Below are 27,992 nucleotides of genomic sequence, written 5' to 3'. Positions count from 1 at the left end.
GAAAAATGGCAGTTGTAGACGTTGGTGCCTTTCACAGCCATTCAGAAATGGTAAACTTCATGTGAAGCTCATGGTCATCACGGGTAAACTTCATGGATTTTAGGCCCTGTAATTGCTCATTGCGCCATCCTCTGCACGCAGGCAGACAAGGGTAGACAGCTTCCCAACTTATAGCCTCTGCATTAGTGCCAGTTTGCCTACATTGTAGCTGAAAATTAAATTAAATTCTGGGGCTTTACGTGCCAAAACCACAATCTGATTACGAGGCACGCCGTAGTGGGCCACTCCGGGAATATGGACCACCTGGGGTTCTTTAAAGTGCGCCTAAGTACATGGGTGTTTTCAGATTTTGTACATTGTAGCTTTGTATTCTTTCTCTCTCTCTCTTGTGATCCTCACACTGTATTTGCAGCATCAACAAATGATTGTATTGAAAAATGGCAGTTGTAGACGTTGGTGCCTTTCACAGCCATTCAGAAATGGTAAACTTCATGTGAAGCTCATGGTCATCACGGGTAAACTTCATGGAATTTAGTCCCTGTAATTGCTCATTGCGCCATCCTCTGCACGCAGGCAGACAAGGGTAGACAGCTGCCCAACATATAGCCTCTGTATTAGTGCCAGTTTGCCTACATTGTAGCTGAAAATTAAATTAAATTCTGGGGCTTTACGTGCCAAAACCACAATCTGATGACGAGGCACGCCGTAGTGGGCCACTCCGGGAATATGGACCACCTGGGGTTCTTTAAAGTGCGCCTAAGTACATGGGTGTTTTCAGATTTTGTACATTGTAGCTTTGTACTCTTTCTCTCTCTCTCTTGTGATCCTCACACTGTATTTGCAGCATCAACAAATGATTGTATTGAAAAATGGTAGTTGTAGACGTTGGTGCCTTTCACAGCCATTCAGAAATGGTAAACTTCATGTGAAGCTCATGGTCATCACGGGTAAACTTCATGGATTTTAGGCCCTGTAATTGCTCATTGCGCCATCCTCTGCACACAGGCAGACAAGGGTAGACAGCTGGCTAGACGCCTTGAAAAGCACATGTGTATGTTTTGACTAGTGTTCCACGTGCCTTGCCTTGTCAGACTTCTCAAAAAGTCAGCACATTTTTCAAGGCATTTGGCCAGCCATCCATCCTCATCCGACCACCTGCAAAAGGCAGATTGAGCAAGTACAGGCCCTTACACAATTCATCTAATTCATATCTGTTTGACACATTGTTTGTTGCATGTTTTTGAAAGAGGCTTCAACAAGAAGCATTCTGCCGAGGGATGAAAGCGGCATCTAGATGTAGTTCATGTAACACGTCACGGCAAAATCTTCTGCTAGATAGAACTTGACATATACATGAATCTCAATGCAGCAGAAGCCACCATGTCGAGAAATATGTGAAACAAGAATGAGTACTGTTTATTTCATTCTGTGCAGAGCATGCTGATAACATTTCTGTTGTGCTATGTGCACGCATGTGCAAACAATCACATTTTTAATGCTAGTCTCCTGAGAAACACAGGCATGATGTTTTGTACCACCAATTTCAAAGGCTCTGTATGCGATAACCATGTCTCACTGCATTGAATCCATTGGACAAGACAACTTATCGCTGAAATGTTCTATTGTGGAATTTGAATGTCATTGCACATGTAAAAAACAAAGCAACGTTAGGTAGCTCCTGCTCCTGGCCTTGAATTCGTAACAGCCAAAGTGCATAGGATCACTTTGTGGGGAAGCAGCATATTTAAAAGTTGTAAACAGTCTTGAATTTGGCAACGGTTAGGTGCTATTGATGGAGATTGTTGAAAAGGCATACGACAACTAGCAAAGCTGTGTTGCTGATGATAATCAGTGCACAACTGCCAACTGCATATTAAAGGGAAGCTGAAGAGTGCCGAATTCAATAAGACGCTCATATACGGATGCGGGAACCTTATAAACCATGCAGGTAAAATTTGGAGGGGGGGGGGGACTTTTCACTTAAGAGTGACGTAATTGTCGGCTAAAATTGCGCTGTCGCGCCACCTCCCCCCCCCCCCCCCCCCATCAATAACTGCACGCTGACGTCAGCGGAGACGGGAAACCGCGGCATAGTGACGTCAACACTGGTGTTCCGTTCCTTCACAGTCACCGCGACCATACCTGACCGTGCTTGTTTCTGCGTGCGTGGCGTCATAATCTGCTTCGCTCGACCCCGCATTCCTTTGTTTGTATGTAGAGCGGTAGTCAACGTGCGCAGCATCAATTGAAGTGGTGGGCCAATCATGCCGGCGTTCTGTGCAGCCTACGCTTGCACGAACACCAGTGGCCGCGACAATGTTGTCTGCTGTGAAGCGAAATAAATTCAAGCGCTCGAGAACAACAGTGCTTGGAAAACAGTGATGGCAGGAAAACCTATTAAAAGTGAAGTGTGTTTACAATGGCATTGCTGATCTGCCAAAAAAGCTTTTGCATTCATGAACACATGCAAAGAAATAGTAACAAATCACAGTCGACGACTGATTTTTCGGACGTCTAATTTTTTGGACATGCTTGATTTTTCTGACTTTTTCCCAGCCCCAGGACATACCTCACAAAGTCAGTGTATTACGTGGCTTAAAATTTCAGACACTCTAGGGAGGGCTGTTCGATCTTTTTGGACTTTCCAAGCGTCAGCCAGGCCAACTGCCGCGCATCTTGAGCTGTGTCGCCGCCATCTTGTTTGTTTATATTTTCATCCTGTAGTCTCGAAACCGGTGCCGGTCTTGCATGGCGGTTCCTCTGCAACTCGGACGCTGTGTTGAGGCTATTGCTAGCAGCTTCCGCAACAGCGTCACTGCCGTAACGCAATGCTTTTTTTTTCTTCCTTTGTTCCTTCGATTGCCTGTTTGTGTTTGCAGGGTGTTGACAAGCTTAGCAGTAGCAAGCTACTGTGGCTCGCATTTGACTGAATCGGCTTCAGTGCTTCAAGACGCTGTTTCCGGAACTTTATTTTTTCGTACAACGTGGCAGCACTCAACAAAGTCGGTGTGACAACTTCCCGACGACTGCGCTGTGTGTACTGCTTAGCCAAGCATGCTAATTCACAATGGAGAAGAAATCTATGTTGTCGGCCTCGAGAATTCCGATGAACTGAGGCAAGTACGCCACAATGCCGATGGCGAAGAAAGTGGCAATCATCAAGTTCATCGAAGGTGGCCGATCACAGGCAGATGTCGCAAAAGAGTTTAAAATTTCCAAACATGCTCTTTCGGACTACATGAAAAACAAGCAAAAGATTTTGGAGGCAGCGGGAAAGTCTACTGGGTGTTGGCAGAAAAATGTAAGCCAAGGCACCTATCGAAAGCTCGAGGAGGCCCTCCTTGTTTGGCTGAAGTCAACAGTAGCAAGCAAATCCGTCTCCGGTGCCCACCTCAAACAGAAAGCCGAGACGATGGCGCTTCAGATGAGCATTGAGGGATTTAAGGTCAGCGATCGCTGGCTGAAACTTCAAAAAGCGTGCTGATCTCAGTTTTATGAAACTGTGTGGCGAAAGTGCAGCTGTTGACCTGAGCGTTGTTGCGAACTACCGCTGTGAAAAGCTGCAGTCGTTCTTACGGGAGTACTCGCCAGACGACATACTCAATTGCGGTGAGACCGGACTTTTTTTTTAAGCTTATGCCAGAGAAGACCCTTTCCATGGTGGAAAACACAGTAAGGAACGAGTTACTGTTTTGGTCGGCAGCAATATGTCAGGGACAGAAAAGCTGCCAATGCTCATCACCGGCAAGTCGAAAGCTCCGAGGTGCTTTAAAGGTGTAAAGTACCTGTCTGTCTTGTATGAGGCGAACAAGAAGGCATAGATAATACAGCAGTTTTTTGAAAGCTATGTGAGAAAACTATATCATAAATTTGATCTAGAAGGCCGCAAAGTTTTGTTGTTTGTCGACAACTGGGCTGCACACGGGCACATAAACAACTTGCGTAGTTTTAGTAGAACAAAAGTCTGTGGGAGATATCGAGAAAAAAAAATCATTTTTTTTTCTCTCTCGAAGTCTGTGTGAGTCGAGTTCTTACCCCCAAACACGACAAGTATCCTACAGCCGATGAACCAAGGCGTGATACGTAACCTGAAGGTGAAGTATCGGTCACGCTTGCTTTCGTGTGTGGCGTTGTGCCTCGACAGTGGAAAAGCCTACTCTGTTGATTTGTTTGGAGCACTCAGCATGCTCGCTGATGCGTGGAAGTCGGTGGCCACCCACAACGCTGTGCAACTGCTTCCACCACGCGGGATTTGTGTTGAATGGCAACTGGGCTTTCTTGGACGAGGATAGTGTCGTCGAGCAGCTGTCTGGCAGTGAGCACCTCATCGACAACTTTCGCACTGCAGGCGTCAAAATTCCCTCGACCGTTTTGTTTTCGGAGTTCACGGACGTGGACAGCGAGTTGGAACTGTGCGCCGGGCTCAGGGATGAATAAATCATTCGCCAAGTGCTTGCAGAGTCCGAGAGCGATGATGACTCGCTTACAGCAGCGCAGTCGACCTAAGCTTAGCTGATGCAAGCGGTCGCAACTCTTTCGTCGGCTTATGGCGACACGACAGCTCTTGCCAAAATTCAGGCGGACCTGCTTGCACGCAAGCGAAGCATGGTTCAGAAGATCAATCACTTTTTCCAGCCTCTAACTCAATAGTAAGCAATAAATTGAGTTTTTGGGGGCACATTTGTTTTTTCGGACTGCCTGATTTTTCTAACATTTTCGCGGTCCCTTGAGCGTTCAAAAAACCTGTCGTCAACTGTACCAAGTGCAGGTTAGCTTGATACATATTATAGGCGTGCAGCACGTGTGCTACAGCCAGCCCTGCAGTTTGGCCTACGTAGTTACTGTATATGGCCACAGAATGAGTGAGAGGATGACTTGCTGCTAGCAGGCTTTCTAAATGCAGCGCGAGAAGGTCGGGGCAACGAACACACATAGACGGGACGGGTGCAGATAGACAGATGGTAACTGGTCCTGGAAGACGGTATGAATACATGAAGTTGCCCAAACCTGGATTTTGATTTACTGCTAGCTCCTTCGTGTTAGCACGCTGAATGGAAGGTGCATGTTTATCTCCCACCCTTGATGCCAGTTTCGTCGCAAAGCACCATGAATTTTCTATTCGCACATGTGTTGTGAAACAGCCTGCATGCAGCCACCATAACACAGTGCAAGTTTAAAGTATGCATGTGTTGGAAAGCTGGCGCACGCCAGGACGCTGCACTCCCCCTTCTCTCGCGGACAGAGAGAAACGGATCGTCCGGTTACGAGTAGCGTGCATATGCTGCGCTGATGAAGTTCACTACACATGCTACAAGAGCCGGGAAACTTTTCCCCCGTTTAAACCGTCTGCGTAGATTGCCGATAGATTTGGGGCAGCACACAAAGAGCGCATCCCCGCTTACGTTCCACGAGGAGGCATGCAAAAACATAACACTACAGTTGTTTGCCCGGAAATGAACGTACTGAATCGCTGAATGCACCACCAGTTCAACCTACCTACCTGCCTATTTTTGTCCTTTTTAATTAAAGAGTAATCTAAAGTGAATGCATATGGAGTGAATGAATATGGATTTACGAGAAATAATCGGCAATAATACGAGCACGGGTTCTAAATCCACTGGAATCTTGTACTGCGGTCTGTGGCTGTCCATTCGGCAATGTTGGTCCAGGCTGGTGAACACTGGGTGCAGTGAGGGGCTGTACATCGGGAGGGCATGGGTCACGCAGAATTCTGCTGAGGTTGTGAAGTGCCGCATATGCAGTGATAACTACAAGTGTAGTGTTTGTTTGAACTTGCAGCTTCATCTGAAGGCATGGAAATCTCCTCTTCCATATCCCGAACACACGTTCCACACTGTTTCGTGTTTTTGCTTGTGACTTGTTGTACCTGAAAAAAATAGCTGCATTATTTTTCTTTGCCGTGAAAACATTAACAGAAAGAGAGGCGATCAATTGCTCTTGATGTAATATGAACAGTGCTTTGTCTTTCTTTGTTTGATGCATTTTGCCTTTCGGCGATGAGCTCTTGAAATGAATTGCGGGAACATTATTGAAAATGAGCAAATAAAAAGTGTTTCAATTCTGTGTTGGCTTTTGTCTAGTCTTGCATGTTCTAATATGTTGCTTTGCATGCAAGAAGCTTTTCGACCATTTTTGCAGGACACTTTCTTCTTGAAAATAATTGTGATAATCTGCAGCACTGCCTCATAGAAATTAGCTAGCTTGCCTGTACTCTGGGCTGCCTTGGTCAGGATCCTTGAGTGGAGTCATGAGGTATGGCCTGCAGGCATAGCCCATATCTCCGAGAAGAATCCCGGGGACGACACCAGTCTCGTAGAGCAATCTTGCACGGCTGCTGTCGAAAATTCTGCTATCATGGGCAGACCCTGGCCAGCTGGCCACTACATCATAAAATTGTAGGTCAGGGCCCGTGATGCCCTGCAAAACAGCAACTTTCATTAATAAGGGCGGTAGGTATCCAAAATGTACTTGCACATAGAGAAAATTCTCTACAGGTAAGCACTTTATGGTGGCGTCACATTCATAACCGACAGACTGGTTGACTTTTTTTGTCATTAGTTAAGTATGAGCATTACTGTAAAGCCCCACAGTAATGGTTATATTGATTGTGCAAAATGCGCGAATACACTTGTTGAAACCAGAGTGGTAAAACAAAAGCGGGTGCTCCAATAATCCTGTTCTCGTAATAGTGTAGCTCTGTGATAGAGTTATGCAGTGGAATCTGATTACATGATCATGTTCGATACGAATTTTTGAGTCATCCCGGCCCAAGTACATTAGCTTAACAACGTGCTAAATTTCAGATTTTGCGAACCGCTTGTAACGCGCTTGGTGATCCGAAGAGCCGAGTCGTCGTGTGATCTGCGGTACGTGCGAGCGTGAATAATTAACGAACGCGTGCATACGCTTCCCCAAATTTCATGACGCAATCTTCGCCGCATAACAGCACTGTATTCCGACAAAGGTGACTTTAGCAATTATATGTACCCTTGCCGAATTTTCAGGCGTGTTTGTTCTCATTACGTTCCGTTACATTGGGGTTAATAACGTACTGATATTTTTTATGTCCCTAAAAATACACACACAATCGAGATTATACTGGGTGAAAAGGTAAAGGGTTATATACTGGCGGCGCTGTGATTTCATCGGCACGACGCTGAGGAAAACGTTGCCGGTTCAAAGTGCTGGTCACGGCACTTGCATTTTAATGAGGGGCAAAACGTTGGTGCAGATTCGGGTTAGCAAATTCGAAATATCGACAACTGTCATTGCACTGGCGGTGTGAAACCGCGTCGTAAATGATTCTGGTGGTTTACTTGGTGTTACGTCTGTTACATACAGAGTCGTACTACCAGCGGCATTCTGTACCGCTTCTGTTTGCGTTAGGGTATTTGAAATGGGCACTCACCTGAACATTTATCGAAAAGTATCCTTTTCGGTTGCGATAAACCTCGGCGTGGTCACCACCAGGGCTCTTAATCGGCACATGGGTGCAGTCAATGCACCCGCTGACACCGGGAAACTTTCCTAACTTATAAAATTCGCCCATCACACCGCTCACTTCTGAAGCGGCAGGGAACTTCACAAGCGCGGTGAACAGGCTTCTCGCGATCATGGTGGATACGCGCTCGATGACCCGGGGGACCGTCGGCTGCGAAACATTTACGAGGCCCCCGGTCACAATTTGAAATGTGCCTGCTCCATAGAACCGCAGTGTTATAAGGAGCTGCAGGAGAGGCGGCACAGGGAACCCACGTCCGTCGGTGCGTTCCCGCAGAGGCAGCATTGCGAGAAGCTGCTGCACGGCACTTTTGCTGAAGCGGAATCGGCACAAAAACTCGTCGTCGTTGTAAAGTTCCATGGGATTTAAACGATCCCTGACTACTCGACGCGGCGGCGATGCGTATTCGAAGGCTGCTCCAGTCGATATTTCTTCGTGGCGATCCACGTAGCCCACAAACTCCTCGAAGTCGTCCATCGCCGCCATTTTGTTTGTATACAAGGGAGCGTTAAGGTAGGTGAGAGGCTACCTTAACCGAGCCTTACTTATCACGACCATAAGTACGAGAAAAGTTCTGCGATAAGTACAAGGTTGGTTCTTGAAACGCGTTAAGGGCTGTTCACTGACTTAAGTCATAAGCATAAGTTTGGTTTGTGAATACGGCGGTTAGTGTTCCGTATACATAAGTACCAATGACTCTCTCAGAGAAACCAACGGCTCGGTCGCGCTGAAACTTCCCAGAGCGTTAACATTTCCTGATAGGTTTTGCTTAATACTATATGTTTCAAAGCATTAGTTGTCCCCCTGCTTCGTCCAGAATAATTTGCAAGTCGCATCGTGTGTGGTGACGCGAGTTGTAAATTGTTTATTCCGCTACTAGGAAGCGGGGACGCCATTTGGCACTGCAACATCATCCAGCGTTCGCAGTAGCCGTGATAGGTAGCGCCTGCGTTCCGATACCGAGGCACGGAGAGTTTGTAGCGGTGTTGCCCAATACAATGCGCGCTTCACATTGTTTTTTTTTCTAGACGCAATAGGGTGCAAATAATTCACGTAAACGTAGCATTAAACCAAACCCCTCAGGGAATGTTGTATGTATGCGAAGTTTGAGCGTGGACGAGCCAGCAGTTTAGCTTGAAGATTCGTGGCACATCTAGCACCCCGGTTCATACGACGTTCAATACTTCGCAGGCTATATTTGCCTTACGCTGCAACATAATAGGGTCACGACGTCGCAAATGGCATTCTGTCAGCCGCGGGCTAGCAAACGGTGATGGAGGCGGAGGATGAGACGGTGTTTTTCGCCAGATGATGGTTGGACTGAGTTGGTGAGAGAAAACAATGCATGGGAAGCGTAATTCTCGTTTGGGGCGGGCCTACTACTCAGACGGCACGTAACAAAAGCTTACTTACTTAGTCTATATAAGCGGCAAACATATGAAGCAAAGAAACGACTGGGATTAGGGTAAAATAAAAATGCATAAGAAGAAACAAGTGACCGAAATAAGACAAAATCTGGCAAGGGTGTTAAGAATGATCAAAGGCGATAAAAAAAATACAAGATGAAGCGAAAAATAAATGGGAATTGCTAAGGGGAAATATTTGACAGTGGCTGAAAAACCAAGTATGCATTAGACAGGTTGGGGAAAGATCCAAAATGCAAGCAGCTTTGTTAAAGCTTTAGAGGTTAGTGTGCACAAACCAGCTGCCTCTGTGATACATTCTTTTTATATGTAAGGTGTCCAGAAAGACAACAAATCTTTATCCACTTAGCCTCACTGTTTTCGCCATAACTCTTTCAATCTTTGTTTATGCAACGCTCCACTTGATATCTCCATTGTTGGTTTAAGAAAGGCAAATCCAAATGTGAAAACGTTCAAACCGTTGGACCATTTATAGCGAAATGCATTATAGTAGACCAATTACACGGTTCGCACGCTTTCTGTACATCCATGACAAAAAATAATGGCCCCTCGAAACGATGCTGACGCTGGTGTGGAAGAGTACACGGTATTTGAATACAGGCTTCCAGTTAAATTTTTTTGTGATTTTCATGACCACATAAAGCCAACAGAGAATGAAGCCAAGGAAAGCATCGGGGAACTCAACTGTGGTTTAAATTGGAATGCAGAAAATAATCAAGAAAAGTGAAATGAAAGTGGACGAAAACATAACCTGTCACCGGTGGGAGCCGAACGCACAACTGCTGCCTTTCCGCGCCTGAAAGACGCCTCCCAATGGCGTATGCTGGCTTCCCGTTTCGCGAGCATATGGAGCCGCGCTTCGTGCCGTTAAAAATGGTGAATAGCAACTTCCCAGATATAAAATGTAAACAGTGAATGGGCGCGCACTCCCGCAAGCTCGCTTCACTTTCCCAATTGCGATGAGCATTTTAAGCCAGACAGTTAGCATATAATTAGGCGATTTCAGTTAACTAGCTCATCATTTACCACGTCTGATTATTTTTATGATGTCCAACGTCACTTACACCACGGCAGCAAAGAAACCATACTTCTATCTCACTTATTTTTAAATATTTCTTAGTCTCCGGTGAGACACCCGGCATATAGGAGTGATTCTCAATTACTTATAACTGCTGTCGATGCAATTTTGTAAGTCCTAAGCATCACAAAAAAATTACTTCTAATGTATGGACAGCATAGGGGGCGTACTAATGTATGGCGGCCCCTAATGTTACGTCCCTCAAATCATACTTAAAATAATGTAGTTACTTAATTCTAACGTGCAGGTTTCTTTCTTTCTTTGTTTTCAAAAATATTGACATGAAAATGCTCATTCGATTTTAGTATGAAACCAAAACTACAATAATGAGAAGCTGTCGTCATTGGCAAAAAAATAATAATGTTATAATTCAATCAAATCTACAAGCCGTTGGGGGGGTGCAATTAGAGACAATGCAAAAGTTGCATCATGTAGCCGAGTTTGCATTCGTGTAATCCCTGATTGGCTCAAAGTGCGACAGCGGCTTACTTTATTTGTTGGAAACGCGAACATGGCGGAATTGGACAACATAGCCAAATTCTACAATATCCATAATGGAATTATAGCTGCTATAGATGCTGCGGTAACTAATTGCCGGCTCAGGAAGTTCGTTGGGCAGCTGCCATTATATGCAGTGATATGGTGCGCCAGAATGCAGTGAGAGATGGAATGAGAGATGCTACGCCAGAATAATTTTTCACTAAAATTTTTCGTAAGGTAACATTTCAGCCAATCCTAGCTGGATATATCATTAAAGAATGCGGGGGTCCAATGGCAAAGTGAACTTACAAACGAAAAAGTTTGTGAACACAATCCGGGATTGCTTTCGAAGTGTTAGTAAGAAGCAGTGCCGGGCCGTATCGAAGATTTATGTATCTTAGAAAGTATCTTAGATACTCTTTGGGTATCTTGTATCTGTATCATGATACGTCTGGCAAGACGTGCATCAGTATCTGGATTTCCGATACCTAAAAGAATGTATCATTTACTTTAAGATACAAGATACTGGGCGTGGGCTATCGCAGCACCACCGTGCGAAACTATAAACGTTGGCCGAACTCCGTTTCTCAAGCTGATGCGGCTGCCACTAAGCGAACTCAATAAAACTAAAGGCAATGGCATTCTTTTATCTTTCTGCCAGAGCCCTCCAACGAGGGAAGGCGGTGATGTCTGCGCGTCCCCATTGGTTGAGCGAAGTCACGTGGTAGCGCTCGCACCATCTCGACAAAAACAAGGGCACGAACGTCTGCGCGCTACCCACTTTTCGTGTTCTTATTAATTGCAGCATTATGTGCTCTGTGCATACACGATGGCTTGAAAAATGTAGCTACCGGCGTTGCTGCTGTACAGCTGTCCGCTGATCCGGTATTTCGCAAACAGTAATATGCTTACAGACAAGGTAAAACTCCACAGCGGTGTCTGTACCATCGTGCAGATGCTTGTAGACGTTCTTGTAATTAGATGGCGACCCGCAAGCTGTTCGGCAAGCAGGGCAGAGGCTCCCATCAATTACAAAAGCGACAAGCAAGAGCGCTGACAGCGCAGCGTATAATTAGCTTTCATGTTTGGCAGCGAACACAACCCCACTAAGTTGTTTCAGAATGAAAAGATGCTTTGAGCAACGCAGACAGAAAGATTGAGATACTAACAGACATTTCATTGACATGAAACATGGTTGGTCGGAGTTTAAAAAATTCCAGGCAAGCATTTTAGTGCATGCGCGTTTGCTGCTAGATTATATATATCTATAATAAGCAACTTGCGAATGTATCGAACTATCCTAAGATACAAGATCGCATCTTGTATCTTGTACTTTAAGAACAAGTATCGCATCGAATACAGTTATTGCGTTAATATTCTCTATGTGTATCTCAAATATTTGTTGCCCGCCTACCTTGAATCGTATCATGATACAATTTCCATGTATCTTTGCGCAGCACTGGTAAGAAGATGTCAAACAGCGACGACGAGTGTTGTGTGGTGCGTTGTAGCTCAAACGAAATAAATGTTCTTGTTCCAATAAGACAGAACCAATCGAATTAAATCGCGTTGGTCTCTGAAAAACCGGACACGTATTAGCAAAAACCTATTATGATATAAAGGTCCCTAATACAAACTTCTAGCCAATCCTGATGCTAGACATGTCATAAAGAGGGTGGGTGACCAATGCCAAAAAGCTCTTACGAACGAAACGCGTTGTGAATGCGTACCCTTGTGAGCGGAATATTAGGGTCATAGCCCTTGTTATTTAAGAAAGTGAAAAAATGGAGGGCATGTTGCAATCAAGATTCATTTTGGTCGTGTAACACGACCAAAATGATATGCGTTACAGGTATGCGTTACAATCAAGTAAATGTGGTTCACATACTTCTAAACGGTGGTTATGGCCTCGATTGTGAATTATTTCTGAAGACTTAGCTCCTAGCTCTACGTTGAACGAGATAAATCATTACACACGGCTCGTATGGTATGTTTAAAGTGAAGGTGATTCCTTTCGTGTGCACCTGTTCATCTCCAAAGCGCCACGTCAATTTTGATGCCTGCTTTGAGGTCGCTTATGTATTTATTAATTGTACCCTCCGGGCATAATGCATTATAAAGGGAAGATGCTATCATCACACGTATAAGAAAAAATGTACAAGATGCATGATAAATCAGGAGAATACAATACGCAAATAAACAACCAATATCATAAAATGTCTCCTTCGAGCAACTGAAATGGTGCTTTTAGACACAAAAAAGAAAAGAATGCGTAAACTGAACAGATATGAGCGCAAACACTGTGATTCAGATTATGCCAGCGAGTGACCTGGGGAAATGATCAGTACCTGTAACGCTGATTGACGAAGCAAGAAGGTGGTTCTAGTATTTCAATATTCCAGTGGTTCCTATATTCTTCAAAACGTGACCGCGCTCCGGTGGTCGGAACATGCGATCCCGTTCATCTGAGTAGTGCTCGCGGCTGCTGTAACCTAGCAACTGGGAAGCTTACTGTTCCTACCACCGAGCAGAGTGTCGACCCGTGGCGTGTCTATTTGGAGTTGCGTAAAAGAAGATAAGGCCACATGGGGAGGGGCAAGATGATTGCTCCTTCTCTAGTCTGGCCGTGGCTGTGCATGGCTGTCCGCTCCCCTGGGCGCATACGCTGCTCGCGTCCAATCTTGGAGATCATCTCCGGCGGGTGCAAGGTTAGGGTGAGCCGACATGGCTGGTGGCTTCATGTTCGTGGTCTTATCGCGCACCGAGTACCTCGATGTAGCGTAATTTTAAAATTTAGAGACGCGTTGAAGCGAGACGGTGCAGGAGCGCTCGCTGCCCTCCGTGGGCACTCTTCGTCACGTCAGCGTTGTGATAGCAAGCGTTAGTGATATCCAAGTGAGATCTGCTCATCTTTTCCTGTGCGCGTGACACAGAACGCGTGGTAATTTAAATAGTAGGGGAACGTTTGCTGCACTTAGTTCGAGCGATAAAACTGCGAACATTGACTTGTGTAGCTGTGTAAAACTTTGCCGTCGCTACCAGTATTTCGCCTTTCGGGCGACACTGTGACTTTTGTTTATTACACTGATGAGATCAACATATTTGATGAGATACACAGTATTCAAGACTCCTGCACTTTCCTGTCTGACCCATCATCATTCTCTTTATGGCGTTAAATGCGCTGACTCTAAATTTATCTAAATCTAGAATATTGTCCTATTCGCTGAAAGCGCGTAGTATTGCCTGCCCTTGTTCTATTAATCGTGCAGTGTTGACTAGGGTTGGTGTAATAGACGATCCCGGTGAGCTTTTTGATAGTACCTTAAGCTACTCCGCTCATTGAAAGCGCGTAGAAACACGAGGCCAACGTACGCTACGTTCCGCCTGCATAGTTGCAAAAGGTACATGTACCCCTTTTCCATTCTTCAAGTTATTCCCATCTATATGTTTTCTATTAGTTAAATGCTCCTCTGCGGCGTGGAATGGCAAATCAAATCAAACAGCAAATTAAATATTGGTTGCAGTGAACATTCAGGAACATATACAAGCGCCATTTTCCGAACTCCGGCCCCAGCAACTTTTAAAGTTCTGATAATTATCGTGCGCTTCCGTCTTTCAACTACAGAAGTAGTCCTACCGACATTCTCTTTTTCGTAGAAAATCATTCACGAAATTATTACGTGCACAGATATACAAGGTTTTCTGTTTTATTTTGGCTTCAGCAAGAGACTACCAGAGGTGACTGCACCATTCTACGTTCCCGACGCTTTAAGCTGGCACTCGCCTCTCTACAGAATGCAAATTCTATACAACTGTCATTTTTACATCTCCGTGTCATTCAAAACGTGTAGTCTTTTTTTTTCTGTTTCCAGATTTGTGTTTAACCTTGAGTCTTCTTTTCAGCCGTATTAATCTCCTGTCGTCTCATAGTTTCTCTCTCCTAAATTAAAAAATTAAATTATGGGGTTTTACGTGCGAAAACCACTTTTTGATTATGACGCACGCCGTAGTGAAGGACTCCCGAAATTTCTACCTCCTGGGGTTCTTTAACGGGAACCTAAATATAAGTACATGGGTGTTTTGGCATTTTGCCCCTATCGGAAAACGGCCGCCGTGGCCGGGATTCGATCCCGCGACCTCGTGCTCAGCAGCCCAACACCATAGACACTGAGCAACCACGGCGGATGTTTCTCTCTCCTTTCCCGTATGTTACCTGATCGAATGTACACTTGTTGTCGCCGACTGGTGTTCAAGCACAGTAAATCATTAGTTTATTGTGCCACCTATTGTGTATGTCAGTACTCTGTTCTCAATCTTGTGTTATTGCAGAATTTCTGCTTCATTATGTTGCTCTTTATTCGGTTTTGTTCGATTTCATTATCCCATAACTTCTGGCCACGGCTACTTTACCTTATTGCTTTTTCGTTTTCCCGTACGCCAGCATTTAGACCTCCGTTGTTCTTTGGCATATAAAATAAATATCGGTGGAATTATTATTAAAATAACGAAATTGTTACCCTCATAAAAGTTATTGTGTATAGCGTCAAGCTCACTGGCACTGAATGCGCCTGATGCAGCTCTGAGCCGTCTCTAAAAAGAGTATGAAAATGGCGTTCACTCAAGCTGCGAAGCCACATGACGAAGGAAAAGGACGGTTAAAGAAAAACACTGTAGCAGTAAAAAGCCTTGGATGGCCTCAGAGAAATTATGTGAAAAGAAGCAATTCTAGATCGGACAAGAACATCAGTGTGAAAAAAAAATCCTATTTACTATCGACCAAACAAAGCAGAAACAACTGTATCGATCTTTCTATACTCCTGATGTAGTTAAAAAAATCAACACACACACACACACATACACACTCATACACGCACACACAAGCACGCACACACACACGCACACACACGCGCGCACACACACACGCACAGGCACACACGCACACACACAAACACACACACACACGCACGCACGCACAAAATAATAACAGCACGCTTCGTACTTCAAGGTCCTGCCAAGTGATAGCTCCCCCGATTCTCAGTATTTTGCCATTTTTTTACCCTAATTCAGATTGATGACTCTGGAGAAACCAATCTCGCTCGCATAGAGCGCGGGATCAAACTATATCCCCCTGTTCGGACTCCTTGATACGAGAGCCATAGGACAGCTCGAAATCACGGCCCAGTACGTATATCCGCTTCCATTTTGCTCATGTATACCTGAATAATAACTTTGGCATACCATTTTTTTTACCGGAAACATTGAAGGCAAGATAGCGCCAGAAAACATTGGTGGAATATTTTTTTTCAAACGAAACATTGAAAGAAACATGACACCATATTGTTGCACCCACGCCAATTTCGCACTTTATTTCTTGTCTGCTTTCAAAGCGCAGAAATTGTCAGAAGCGCCGTTCAGTAGAAATTGCACGGGAAAAGTACTTGGCTGCAGCACTTAAATAATGACTTGTACTTCCGGTAACTGTTTTTTCTTTTATGTCGCCACTTTCAGCAAATCGAGAAAGACAGTTAAGCGCTATATAAATAATCGACGTGCATTACAGAGCTGTACCGATCCCCTGGGCTCATGGCACTGATAATAAAGTTTCGCTGTATTTATTAGCCATAGCTAAATTTCGGAAACCTTTTGGAAGAAACGGAATATGGTCTGATTGATTGTTATTCACTTCTCACGTTTCACGGGGGTTTACGGCTGTGTGCTGTGTTTTCGGGCCTGGGCCCTAGCTCAAACACTGCGTACTGCAAACAAGAATAAGCGCTGGTCAGGCTGTCTATGTATAGCTCTACGGATTGCCGCGATTGGGACACCACCCTACCCTACGTTACTGTTGCCTACAACTCGTCCTGGTATGACTCTGCCGGCTAGCCGCCATTCCTTCTCCTGTACGGCCGCAACCCTGCGTTGCCTGAGACGCTCCTTCCTGCTGATCCCCCAGTAACCACCGCATATGCGCGGGCCATCCAGCAGGCCCGCGCGGCGGCCGACAGGTACGCCCTGTCAGTCCCTGCGTGGGAGACGCCCGCTTCGCGCTGACGCCCGTCCTGCTTGACCTTTAATAAAGTTTATCCAATCCAAAATCTCATTCTTCGTGCGCACGCCGACTTTCGGTAGTCGGCACGCTTAATCGATATTTTCTATTTCTTTCTACAGCGTTCTGACGTGTCGGAAGAACGCTGCAGGTGCGTTAGAAGTTCGACGTTTTCAGCACACTTATCCCTCCTGGGTCGCTTATTCTACACAGGCAACGCCATCTTTGCTACATGTCCGTGATCAGTCGCCCGACACCCACGGTGTGGGGAGTCTGGCTCGGTGCAGTGTCGCATACGTATATCGCAAACTAATCTGGCATCGCGTGCTATCAGCCACGCTCTATCATGCAAGAGGCTTTTCGTATTACCGGTACCCATTAGTGCATGCTAAACCGTGCACGAAAATGAAGTCTGGTCATCGTTCCGACCAATGGATGTGTTATTATTTGCAATCGGCTGCTCATTTAAACAAATTTGTTTGTTCCTCCACTGCTTCGTATATCTTTCTGTCGACGGGCTGGTCCCTAAATAAAGGGAAATGTTTTCGCTTTCTATGCCGTTTTTTTAATTATTGTAGGATGAACCAATGGATCGCAGACTAGTGGAATCTCCAGAATCCGTCACTTCTGCTCGCAACGCTGCCCACATAAACAAAGATAGCTACGACACCCAGGATCATAGCGGCTCTTTCGCTTGGTGCTGTGCTCAAGTTTCTCGTTTCTGGCATCGAATTGTGGTGTTTCGGCAAAGCCGAGAAAGCCCTTGCGGCCGATCGCATTATTTGATCGGTTTCAAGAATTTCAGCCACGACATAGCGGATTAGTACAGCTGCGCGTGCAAACTTCCGGCCTGCCTATCGAGCCATATCAGATTTATTGGAAGAAAAAGTGTCTCTCAAGCGAGCAGGAGGTGAAAGGACGGAAGTGGTTGTGCGTAACGGGCTTCTCCGAAATGTGCAATAAGATGTCCGCAGCATTGCTCCACTGCTAAAGGTACGATATTTGACCGTTTCGACCTTCATGTAAGCAACATCAGCATAGCGACTCATCTTGGAATATATTGCATAGCATTCCCTAATATCGATTGGCGGTAGCGTCTGCCGTGCTTTCAGCAGCTAAATGCTCACATTCTTCACTGATTGGATGAAGCCAAAAACTGTTAAGATACCTGGTTAGTATGTCTTGGGATAACAAAAAAGTGAGAGTTTTGTTCGTCAGTCGGGGTTCATTTTTCTGTTTAGTTAGCTTATCCGTGTTACAAAGTCGCTTGCCTCCGATGACTCGCGCTTATTCCTATTTGGAGTGCACAGTGTTCGAGCTAGGGCCCGGGCTTAAAAACACAATACAGAGCCGCAAACTGCAGTGAAACGTGAGAAGTGAATAATAACTAATCACGCCATATTCCGTTTCTTCAAAAAGGTTTCCGAAATTTAGGGATGGCTTTCTTTTGAGCAAAGTCACTTGTATTAGTGCAAGTGCTTTACTTAGAAAGCGAACTAAACCTGTTGTAATGGAATTTATTGATGTGCACATTGTTGGAAAACGAACTAGCGTCGCTGTGCACCAGCTGAAAGCTCCAAAGCTGGAACGAGTGCTGTATACACTTGCTCCTAAATTTCTTGCGAGCAATTTCACTGACAACTCACCGTGTTGAATGAGGGAGCAGTATCGTCTGCCTACACTGCTAAACTAATGCATGCTATCAAAACGATATGTCACCTCCCGGCGCATAACATGTGTTATTGTCAAGTTCAGACCTTCCGTGCCCGTTATTGCTCCTGCTAGCGCGCCAGCGGACAAAAGTAGATTAGCGAGAATATTGCTGGTACTTTATGCACTTGCAAGACTAACGCTGGGGCAGAAAACTCAACTAACAATCCCACATGAAGCTTAAGCTTTCACGACAATAATTAAACTCCGAGATTTCGAACGCCCACCTGATATATATTATGCATAGTAACGGAGATTCACGGCTACAAGGGGAAAAGACGAAACCGTATATTACAAGATTTACAGGCTGCTGCTACCGCAGCATGGCTGACAGTATCTCACGCGGCATGGACCGCTTCGCGGAATGAAGCGGTCCTTTAACGGCATGCTCATGCGCGACACCCCGTAACAATATAAACAGCAAACAATGATCTACTCGCCCGGAAGAGAGGAATCATCCCCAGTAAAATGTTTTGAATAAAACAGCATAGTGATAGCTACCTTCGCCCAAGTTTATTACATACGTCGTTCTCCGATGCGGGTCACCACCCAGCTAAAGTATTTCGACATCCGTATTTATTTTTACTTTTTCGGGCTTGCGCGCGACAGCATCACGCCAATTTGAGAACAACAAGTCATTCTCAGGGCATGCTGTGATAGGAGACCTTCTTTCGCTTCAAGCCTAAACATGGATCGGTCGATTCTCAGCACCATCCTCTAGGTGGCGATACTTGGAGCGATTACTTGGCGAGCGATTACGTGGAAAAGAAGCGCAGTTGCCGCAGGATAAATTAGCAAGAGAATGGAATATATACCGGGAGAAAAAATGAATAGTTCAAATACTGGTTCAAGAAAAGATGAAAGGTGAAAGGGAAAGTTGGTTGTCCGAAATAAGTGAAGAAGAGAAGGCGGCACCTAGAATATTTTGGAACCACATAACCTTATTAGGCAGGAAGTCCGGAACAATACAACATACCCTAGACGAAGATGGAAACAAAGTGGAAGGGGACGCGGCATGAAATTACATCCGGAAAATAACAGCCGAATCTTTCCACGGCAATGACGAGGTTGTATTAGAGCATTTGAGGGAAAAAAACCATGAGAGAAAATCAGACGGAAAAGATGCTTGTGCTGACCAATTTCAACTGGAAGAAAGTCGAAGAGAATATTCCTAAACACACAGCCAGAAGGCTGGACGAGGTTCACATTAGGTTGATTAATGAAATGGGACCAAAAATAAGGAGGCTCTGTTGAAGGAAGTAGAAAAAACATTAAAAGATAGACGAATACCAACAGTTGGCGACAAGGTAGAACAAACCTAATTTACAAAGGCAAGGAGGAAAACGATAGAATTCACTCATATACACCATTGACCATTGCATAGGTAATATACAGGTTAACAATTCAGGCGAATAAATTAAAGCTGGAAGCACTGGCAGAGAATAATATCATATTGGGAGAACTTCAGAGTGACTTTAGAATCGGCAGGCCTCTGAATGATCACTTATTTGTCGTTACATCACTGTATTCAAATATGCAAAGAAGAAAGGAGACCGCTATGTGTGACTTATTCAGGCATTACTGGTGTGTATGACAGCGTAAGCATCAACACATTGTGGGATATCCTGGAAGGGAAAGGCATAGGCGACGACAGTATACACATTTTAAGAGAGAGATTTATTTAGAAAATACACTTTACTCTGAATGGGGATGGATGAGGAGCGAAGGGCAAGTTGATATCAACAGGGGACTCAAGCAGGGGTGCCCTTTGTCTCCACTGCTGTTTATGATGTACATGGTGAGGATGGAGAGGGCCCAAGAAGGAAGTAATATCGAGTTTAATCTCTCATACAAAAGGCGCATACAGTAGTAGAACAACAACTTCCAGGTTTGTCTAATGCGGACGATATTTTGTCGTTATCTGACAAGCAAAGTTACATGCAACATCTGTCCACCGGAAGGCGATAAGTTAGGCCTGAAATTTAGCATTAAAAATCAGGCGTTGAAGTATTCAATAAAAACATTGAACAAACAGTGGAGATACAGGGCCAGGAAATACTTCCGGTAAAAGAATATAAATACCTTGGTATATGAATAAATGAAGGCAACAGACATATGCAAACACAGGAAAAAAACAATAGCAGCAAATAGAAAGAGAAATGCTGCCACAACGAAACACAGAGCATTATGCGGATACAATAAGTACGAAGTGTTCTGTGGCATGTGCTAATGTGTAACGGTTCCAGGAGTTACCTTTGGAAATGCGGTTGTTTGGTTTAAATCAGGGCTACAATCAGGACTCGATGGGAACCAAAGGTCAGTGGGACGCCTTGCATTGGGCGCTCACGAGAAGAATACAATTGAAGCTGTGCAGGGTGATATGGGCTGGACTTGTTTTGAAGTGAGAGAATATTGATTGATTGATGTATGGGGTTTTATGGCGCAAAGGCCAGATATGGCCAAAGAGCGCCATGTCTGTGCTAATGAGTTCGGAGTGTAATTATGAGTTCTATGAAGTTGGCGTGACGTGTCTGTAAAGAGGCCTTAAAATATACGCTCTAAAGTGCGTAAAATCTGTAAAATAAAATTATGGCGATGACGTATGACTTGTACTATGAACATTTACATGCATATAAAAAGAATGATACGATAGGTAAAATATCTCAGATTATAAGAAATGCTAGAGCATTACTGCCTGCTTGGAGCCCTTGAAACACAAGGGCCTGGAGGCATACGCTATGCAAATTAATTATCGCAGTGGCATCCTCTGAAGAGAGGAGGTGCTACGAATGCATGGGACTAATAACATGTAAGACCACATCTCTGAGGAAACCTAGGACTGTGTCTGTAGTAAAAAGAGGTTCTGGACCAAGAAGCATTGCAAAATGAAGAGGAATGTGCTGTCGGTATGCTAATGAAAAATGTCTTTTTCTCTCAGATTCGGCTTCCCGACACCCCAGGAGGACGTGGATTACCGTAAGCCTCTCCCCGCATCTACCACAGGTTGGAGGCTCACTTCCGGGGAGTCGAAAACTATGGGTGCCAAACCTGTGTCCTATTCTGAGACGACAGAATAGGACATCTGTTCGGCGCAATTTTGTAGTAGAGGGCCAGAATCCTAAGTGTGGTTTTATCAGGTGGAGCTTATTATCCGTTTCCGCGTCCCACATGCGTTTCCAGTGGTCTCGCAATCTCCTTCGCAAGAAAGGCCTCAGATCTGTGACAGGCACCGCAATGGTAGGGTTAACAGCTTGCGATGCGATTGACGTGGCCATGTCGTCCGCCAGAACATTACCCTCGATGCTCCTATGGCCATGCACCCAGCATATAATGATATGCTGGTTAGATCTGTACGCTTTACACAAGATGGAATATAGTTCATTAAGTACTGGATTTTTGTGTGTATAGAGTGACATTAGGGCCTTCGCGACACTTAGGGAGTCTGTATATATCGCTGACTTTTGAAGTTTTGATTTTCTTATATGCGTCACTGCAGACAGTAATGCGTAGGCCTCGGCCGTAAATACGCTTGTTTCCGGATTTAGTACATCGGATTCTGAGAGGTATGGGCCGACGGCAGCATACGACACCCCGGCATTAGACTTCGAAGCGTCTGTGTAGAACTCTGCGCAGGAGTGCTTGTGCTGGAGGTCTAGGAAATGAGTTCGTATTTCGATCTCTGGTGCTTGTTTTGTTACTTCAAAAAAGGATATGTCACATTCTATGACCTGCCGCTCCCAAGGCGGTAACAACTTGGTTGGATGCATTAGGCGAAGCTCGAGGAGTGGGACATGTATCTCATCACTAAGCTCCCTCACTCGAAGCGAGAAAGGCTTTCTTACAGAGGGGCGATTATGGAAAAGTGTAGTCCAGGTAATATCGTTAACATTGTTAAAACATGGATGTTGATGATTGGAGTGTATTTTTAGGAAACATGTAAGGCTGATGTAAGTTCTCTATAGATGGAGGGACCATTCATTTGACTCCGCGTATAAGCTTTCAATCGGGCTTGTTCTGAAAGCGCCAGTGGCTAACCGAATACCTAGATGGTGAACAGGATCTAGCATCTTTAGCGCGCTCGGGGCGGCAGAGTTATATACTACAGCACCATAATCCAATCGAGACCGAATTAGGCTCTTGTATAGGTTCATTAAACACTTCCTGTCACTACCCCATGTAGTCTGGGATAGAAGTTTGATTAAGCTCATTGTTTTTAGACATTTTTCTTTCAGATATTTAATGTGTGGAATGAAAGTGAGTCTGTAGTCAAGTATAATACCCAGGAATTTGTGCTCTTTGTTGGCAGGCATTTGGTGTCCACACAGTTCTAAGGAACGATCTGGAAACAGGCCTCCCTTTCTTGTAAAAAGAACACAATAGCTTTTGTGGGGGTTGATTTTAAATCCGTTTTTGTCTGCCCACTTGGAAATCTTGTTCAAGCCCTGCTGCAGCGGTCTCTCGCATACTGAGTGGTTACAGGATTTTAAGCCGATTTGAATGTCGTCAATGTAGACAGAATAAAGAATGGCAGGTGGTAGCGAAGCACGAAGCGTGTTCATCTTCACGATGTACAGCGTACAGCTCAGCACGCCTCCCTGTGGTACACCTGTTTCCTGTCTGAAAGGTCGCGACAATACGTTGCCGATTTTCACTCGGAAGATGCGATTCAACAAATAACTTTCAATTATTTTCAGCATATTGCCCCAGATGTCCATTTCCGACAAGTCTCGCAAGATGCCGTAGCGCCATGTTGTGTCATGTGCATTCTCCATGTCAAGCAATATTGACATGACAAACTGCTTATGTACAAATGCGTCCCGAATATATCCTTCAATGCGTACAAGGTGATCTGCTGTCGACCGGCCTTCTCTGAAGCCACACTGATAGGGATCAAGTATATTGTTGAGTTCAAGGAAATGTATGAGTCTGCGATTAATCATTTTTTCAAAAACCTTACACAGGCAGCTTATAAGAGCTATCGGGCGATAGCTTGCCGCCATGGATGGGTCTTTCCCCTGCTTCAAAACAGGGACCACAATTGCTTCTTTCCATGCAGTTGGAAAGTATCCTGCAGCCCAAATAGTGTTGACACTTGTAAGTAATGTAACTTGGGTGTCATTGTGTAGGTTTTTGATCATTTCATACATGATTCTGTCAGAACCCGGTGCGGAACTCTTGCATGATCTCAAGGCAGCTATGAACTCGGCAATACTAAAAGGACAGTTGTATGCTTCATTCTTTCGACATTTTCTTATGAGTGGCTTACATTCTTCTATTTGTTTGTAATTTAGAAAGGATTCTGAATAATTTGTTGGACTTGACACGCTCTCAAAGTGCTCCCCAAGTGAGTCTGCCTGATCTTGCAGTGTTTCGCCCTGTGTATTTACCAGAACGAGTGAGTACGTTGGTCGACGTCTAATTCTATTACCCTGTTCCAGACTTTGGCCTCATCTGTAAACGAGCTAATACTCGATAAAAAGTTCTGCCAACTTTCTCTTCTGGCCTGCCTGCGGGTTCTCCTGCCTTGAGATTTTACTTTCTTAAAGTTGATAAGATTCCCTGCAGTGGGGGAAGTGCGTAGCAGCCCCCACTCTTTGTTCTGTTTCTTACGAGCGATCCTACATTCGTCGTTCCACCACGGCACACGCCGTCTGCATGCCAAGCCACTTCCTCCACATATGCATTTAGATGCGGCATCTATTATGAACGCTGTAAAATACTCCACAGCCGCATCAATTTCTAAAGAAGACATATCAGCCCATGAGATGCTAGATAGCGTTCGAAATTTCTCCCAGTCGGCTGTATCTATCTTCCACCTAGGAGCTTGGGGGCGAAATTCATTTTCTTTAGATGTTCTTAGCAGTACGGGGAAGTGATCGCTCCCGTAACGATTGCTCATAACTTCCCATTTGAGTTCGGGCAGTATAGACGCGGAAACTATACTAAGATCTATTGACGAAAAGGATCTGTTTGCAAGAGAGTAATATGCGGGTTCTTTCTTATTGAGAAGGCAGGCACCAGAAGAAAAAAAGAAACTGTTCAACGAGACGACCTTGCGCATCGATACGAGAGTCTCCCCACAAGCTGCTGTGTGCATCGAAATCGCCAAGAACAACATACGGTTCTGGCAATTCATCTATGAAGGACTGAAATTCAGGTTTGTTTAATTTGAAATGTGGGGGTATGTAAAGCGAACAAATAGTGATAAGTTTGTTTTGCAGGACAACTCGAACCGCCACTGCTTCGGGGGCCGTTCGTAGCTGTAAACGTCGAAACGCTATGCCTTTTTGAATTACAATGGCGACACCGCCCGATGATGCAACAGCAGCATCGCGATCTTTGCGAAACGTAACGTGCTGTCGAAGAAAGTTTGTGTGTTTTGGTTTTAAGAGTGTTCCCTGTAAACACAGCACTTTTGGATTGTGTTTGTGGATGAGTTCTTGCAAATCATCAAGGTTTCTAAGGAGACCTCTGATGTTCCATTGAATAATTTGTGTATCCATATTTAAAGTAAATTAGTGCTGTGTGTACGGAAACGGTAGTGATGCCTTAGATTACAGAGCTCTTTCGAGGCCCTGTAAACGGGGTTTTGGCCTTTCTGAAGCGTTCGAGGGAGCCTCGCCGCTCCTTAGGCGCTTGGTGCGCCTTGAGGGTAGGTGTAGTGTCCATTGCCTCTTGTGAGGCGCCGGACACGTGCTCTTGCGAGAGAGGAGTTACTAGAAAGGGTCCCGCCTTGGAGGGCAAGACCCCTGCGCCCACCAGCCCGGAGGTCGATGGGGCTCCCTGAGGGATTTGGCTGCGCCGGCTATTGCAAGCGCAGGAAGGGGCTGAGGAGGCCAGGGCAGCCTCGGCTGCGCCAACCTTTGGGGTCGATGATCCCTCATTCTGGTTTGACGGAGCAGCGCTAGCTGCAACCACCCGGGGGCAGATGGCGTAGCTGCCGACTCACAGCTTGTGGGTCGGACAGCCGCCGGAGGCCGTTGTGACGCTGCCCCCTGACGCGGCACTTCGGCAAAGCTTTTCTTTGGCAGGTATGCTACCCGCCTGCGTGCCTCCATGAATGTGATATTTTCATTTACTTTGATCGTTATGATTTCTTTTTCTTTCTTCCAGGATGGGCATGACCGCGAGTACGCGGCGTGCTTTCCATCACAGTTTACACAGTGGAGAGCGTTCTCACAAGTTTCAGTGGTGTATTCTTTGGCACTGCATTTAGTGCAAGTTTGGTGGCCTCGGCAGCTCTGCGAGCTGTGGCCGAAGCACTGGCATTTGAAACAACGGAGTTGGTTTGGCACGTACGGCCTAACACGGAGCTTGATGTACCCGGCCTCGATTGACTCGGGCAGAACACTTGACCCAAAAGTTATTATTAGGTGCCTCGTCTGAATCTCTTTACCATCCCGCCTCATCTTAATTCTTCTGACATTGATCACATTTTGTTCGCTGAAGCCCTCCAGGAGTTCCACTTCAGTCAGCTCAAGCAAATCATCATCTGACACAACACCACGGGCGGTGTTCATAGTACGGTGTGGGGTTACTGTTAATGGGGTCTCCCCAAATGACACTAGTTGCGGTAGTTTCTTATATTGTTTTACATCGTGGAGCTCCAAGAGGAGGTCGCCGTTTGCCATCCTCGACACCTTGTAACCTGGAACAAAAATATCAGTCAGGGATTTTGAAACAAGGAATGGTGAAATGGTTCGGAGTGCTGTGTTTGGCTTTTCAGAATGAATAACGTGGAAGCGGGGGAAATTCTGGATTTGGTGTCCAAAAAACTTGAAGACATCTTCGGTGCGCCCTCGTTTATGAGGGCGATCAGGAAGTTTGGGGAAGGAAGTTTCCATGAAAATATATAAAAATTCGGCAACAGCGCCAACCGCCCACCACGGAGCCCAACGAGGGGATGCGGCAGAGCTTGCATGCAAGTCTGCACGACGCCACTCGTACGCCGCCACTATAACCGAATAAGGTGTACCCAAGGTTGGTTAGACACACAGGGTTAATCCTTGCCGCCAAGGAGAAGGAAGTAAATAGAAAAGAGAAGAAGACAGGAAAGGTGGAAAGTAAGGGAAACATGAAGGTTGTAGGAAGAGAGAGATAGGAAAAGGCGACTGCCGATTTCTTCCAGGTGGGTCAGTCTGGAGGTGCCGTCTATGTGAAGCCGAGGCCGAAGAGGTGTGCTGCCTCCGCCAGGGGGCCTTAAAGGTCCAAACACCCAGCATCGGCTCAACCCCCAGGATCCCCTTCTCCCCAGACACGGCTAAGCCGCGCACGGCTACACGCGGGAGGGGCAACCCTCATGTGCTCGGGTCCGTGGTGTCGCAACACACCAAACGCCTGCTGACGCAGACGCCCCTGCGGGGGAAGTGAGAGAAGCTCACAGTGAAATTGATTATGAAGAATTGAAGAATGACTGAGGAGTATGGAAGAAAGTACGCGGGCTAGGAGAGTGTTGAGATTTCTGTACAGGAAAAATATTGATTCGCAGTGGAGGAAAAGAACTAGGAAGCTTACTAACAAGTATGCGACCGGTATGGCCACAAAGAACGTCAAGCGGAAAGTCAGAGAAGCTAAGACACACTCTTGGGTGGCAACAATGGCAAAGAAACCTGCTATGAGTAAACACGTCAGAGGAAAAGCGAAATTATGAAAGAAACAATTTGCGGGAACTCCAAGGGAAGCTCCTTACTTTTCGAAGAGAGATCAGGGAGCCTTAGAATACACACTTAAAGAGCGAGATACAACAAGGAAGAAGGATGTGCTTACTGCGGTAAAGCTAGGAAAACGATGGGGTATGTTTTATTAGAAGGCGAAGATATCTGCCCAGTGGGCAATGTAGGCACATGTGGCCTCCTTGAAGCCGTTAGGTTCAGCGAGAGCTTGTAAACATGTCTGCAATAGCGATAAGTAAGGGACAATTGGAAGATTGGTTAAACAAAAGTAGGGAACGACAAACAACGGAAGCCTACAAAAACAAATTTCCCAGTTATGGTTCAGAAAGTTTGGTAAGGCAAATTCTTCGTGGCTTCTTTTTTTTTTGAAGGTAGGTAGGACATTGGACAATATAATAGCAAGAGCTTGGTGGCGTAACTCACCACCCTCGTTCCTAAGGGGGCGCTTATAGCATCTATCCATCCATCAGAACCCTATAGTAGTTAACAGGGGCGAAAATTCAAGGGGCACCTAGTTAGTCCTACCTGGATGAATGCGAAGGCATTGCGGCCACGTCAGCAGAAGCAGCCCGACGTGACCAACGGTGTTGGTCTCAAGGTGCGCACAACGCAGTCATAGGTTCAACTCCCACCAAAGGCCGTGGTTTCGAGTGCCTTAACTATTCCTTAATTACCTGTGCCTGAATTAACTTCGCCTAATTAATAGTAAATGTCATGGGCTCGCCTCCTGCAAAAGGTTGTGGGTTCGACTGCCTTAACTCGACCTTAATAAATTGTGCCTTAATTAACTTCGCCTTAATTATTACCAAAGGTCCTGGGATCTACTCCCACCAAACTCGAGGGTTGGCCTCCTACCAAATATATTTTTGAGTGCCTTAGTTAACTCTTCCTTAACTAACAACTGTGCCATCATCACCTTCGCCTTAAACACCAAAGGTCGTGGGTTCGACTCCCACCAACGGTCGAAGGTACCACTCCCGCCAAATGTATCTTTAAGTGTCCTAATTAACTCTTCCTTAATTATCTGTGCCTTCATTACCTTCGCCTCGTCCAACACCAA

The 27,992-nt window shown here is 45.4% G+C and overlaps 2 protein-coding genes across 2 annotated transcripts in view; both read right to left on the bottom strand.

Moving 5' to 3' along the window:
• LOC135916919 (tachykinin-like peptides receptor 86C) overlaps positions 1-27,992 on the bottom strand; it is a 386,707-nt gene that overhangs the window by 226,792 nt on the left and 131,923 nt on the right. The window lies entirely within an intron of this gene.
• Positions 6,214-8,008, bottom strand: LOC135916938 (putative nuclease HARBI1). The gene is made up of 2 exons (XM_065450373.2): positions 7,430-8,008; positions 6,214-6,438 (listed from the first exon to the last, which is right to left on the bottom strand). The coding sequence occupies exons 1-2, from the start codon at positions 8,006-8,008 to the stop codon at positions 6,214-6,216; spliced, it is 804 nt and encodes a 267-aa protein (XP_065306445.2).

The sequence above is a fragment of the Dermacentor albipictus genome, unplaced genomic scaffold (assembly GCF_038994185.2).
Source record: "Dermacentor albipictus isolate Rhodes 1998 colony unplaced genomic scaffold, USDA_Dalb.pri_finalv2 scaffold_38, whole genome shotgun sequence".
NCBI classification, from domain to species: Eukaryota; Metazoa; Arthropoda; class Arachnida; order Ixodida; family Ixodidae; genus Dermacentor; species Dermacentor albipictus.
The sequence above is the reverse complement of the archived record's forward strand: the minus strand, read 5'-3'. Positions and strand labels throughout refer to the sequence as shown.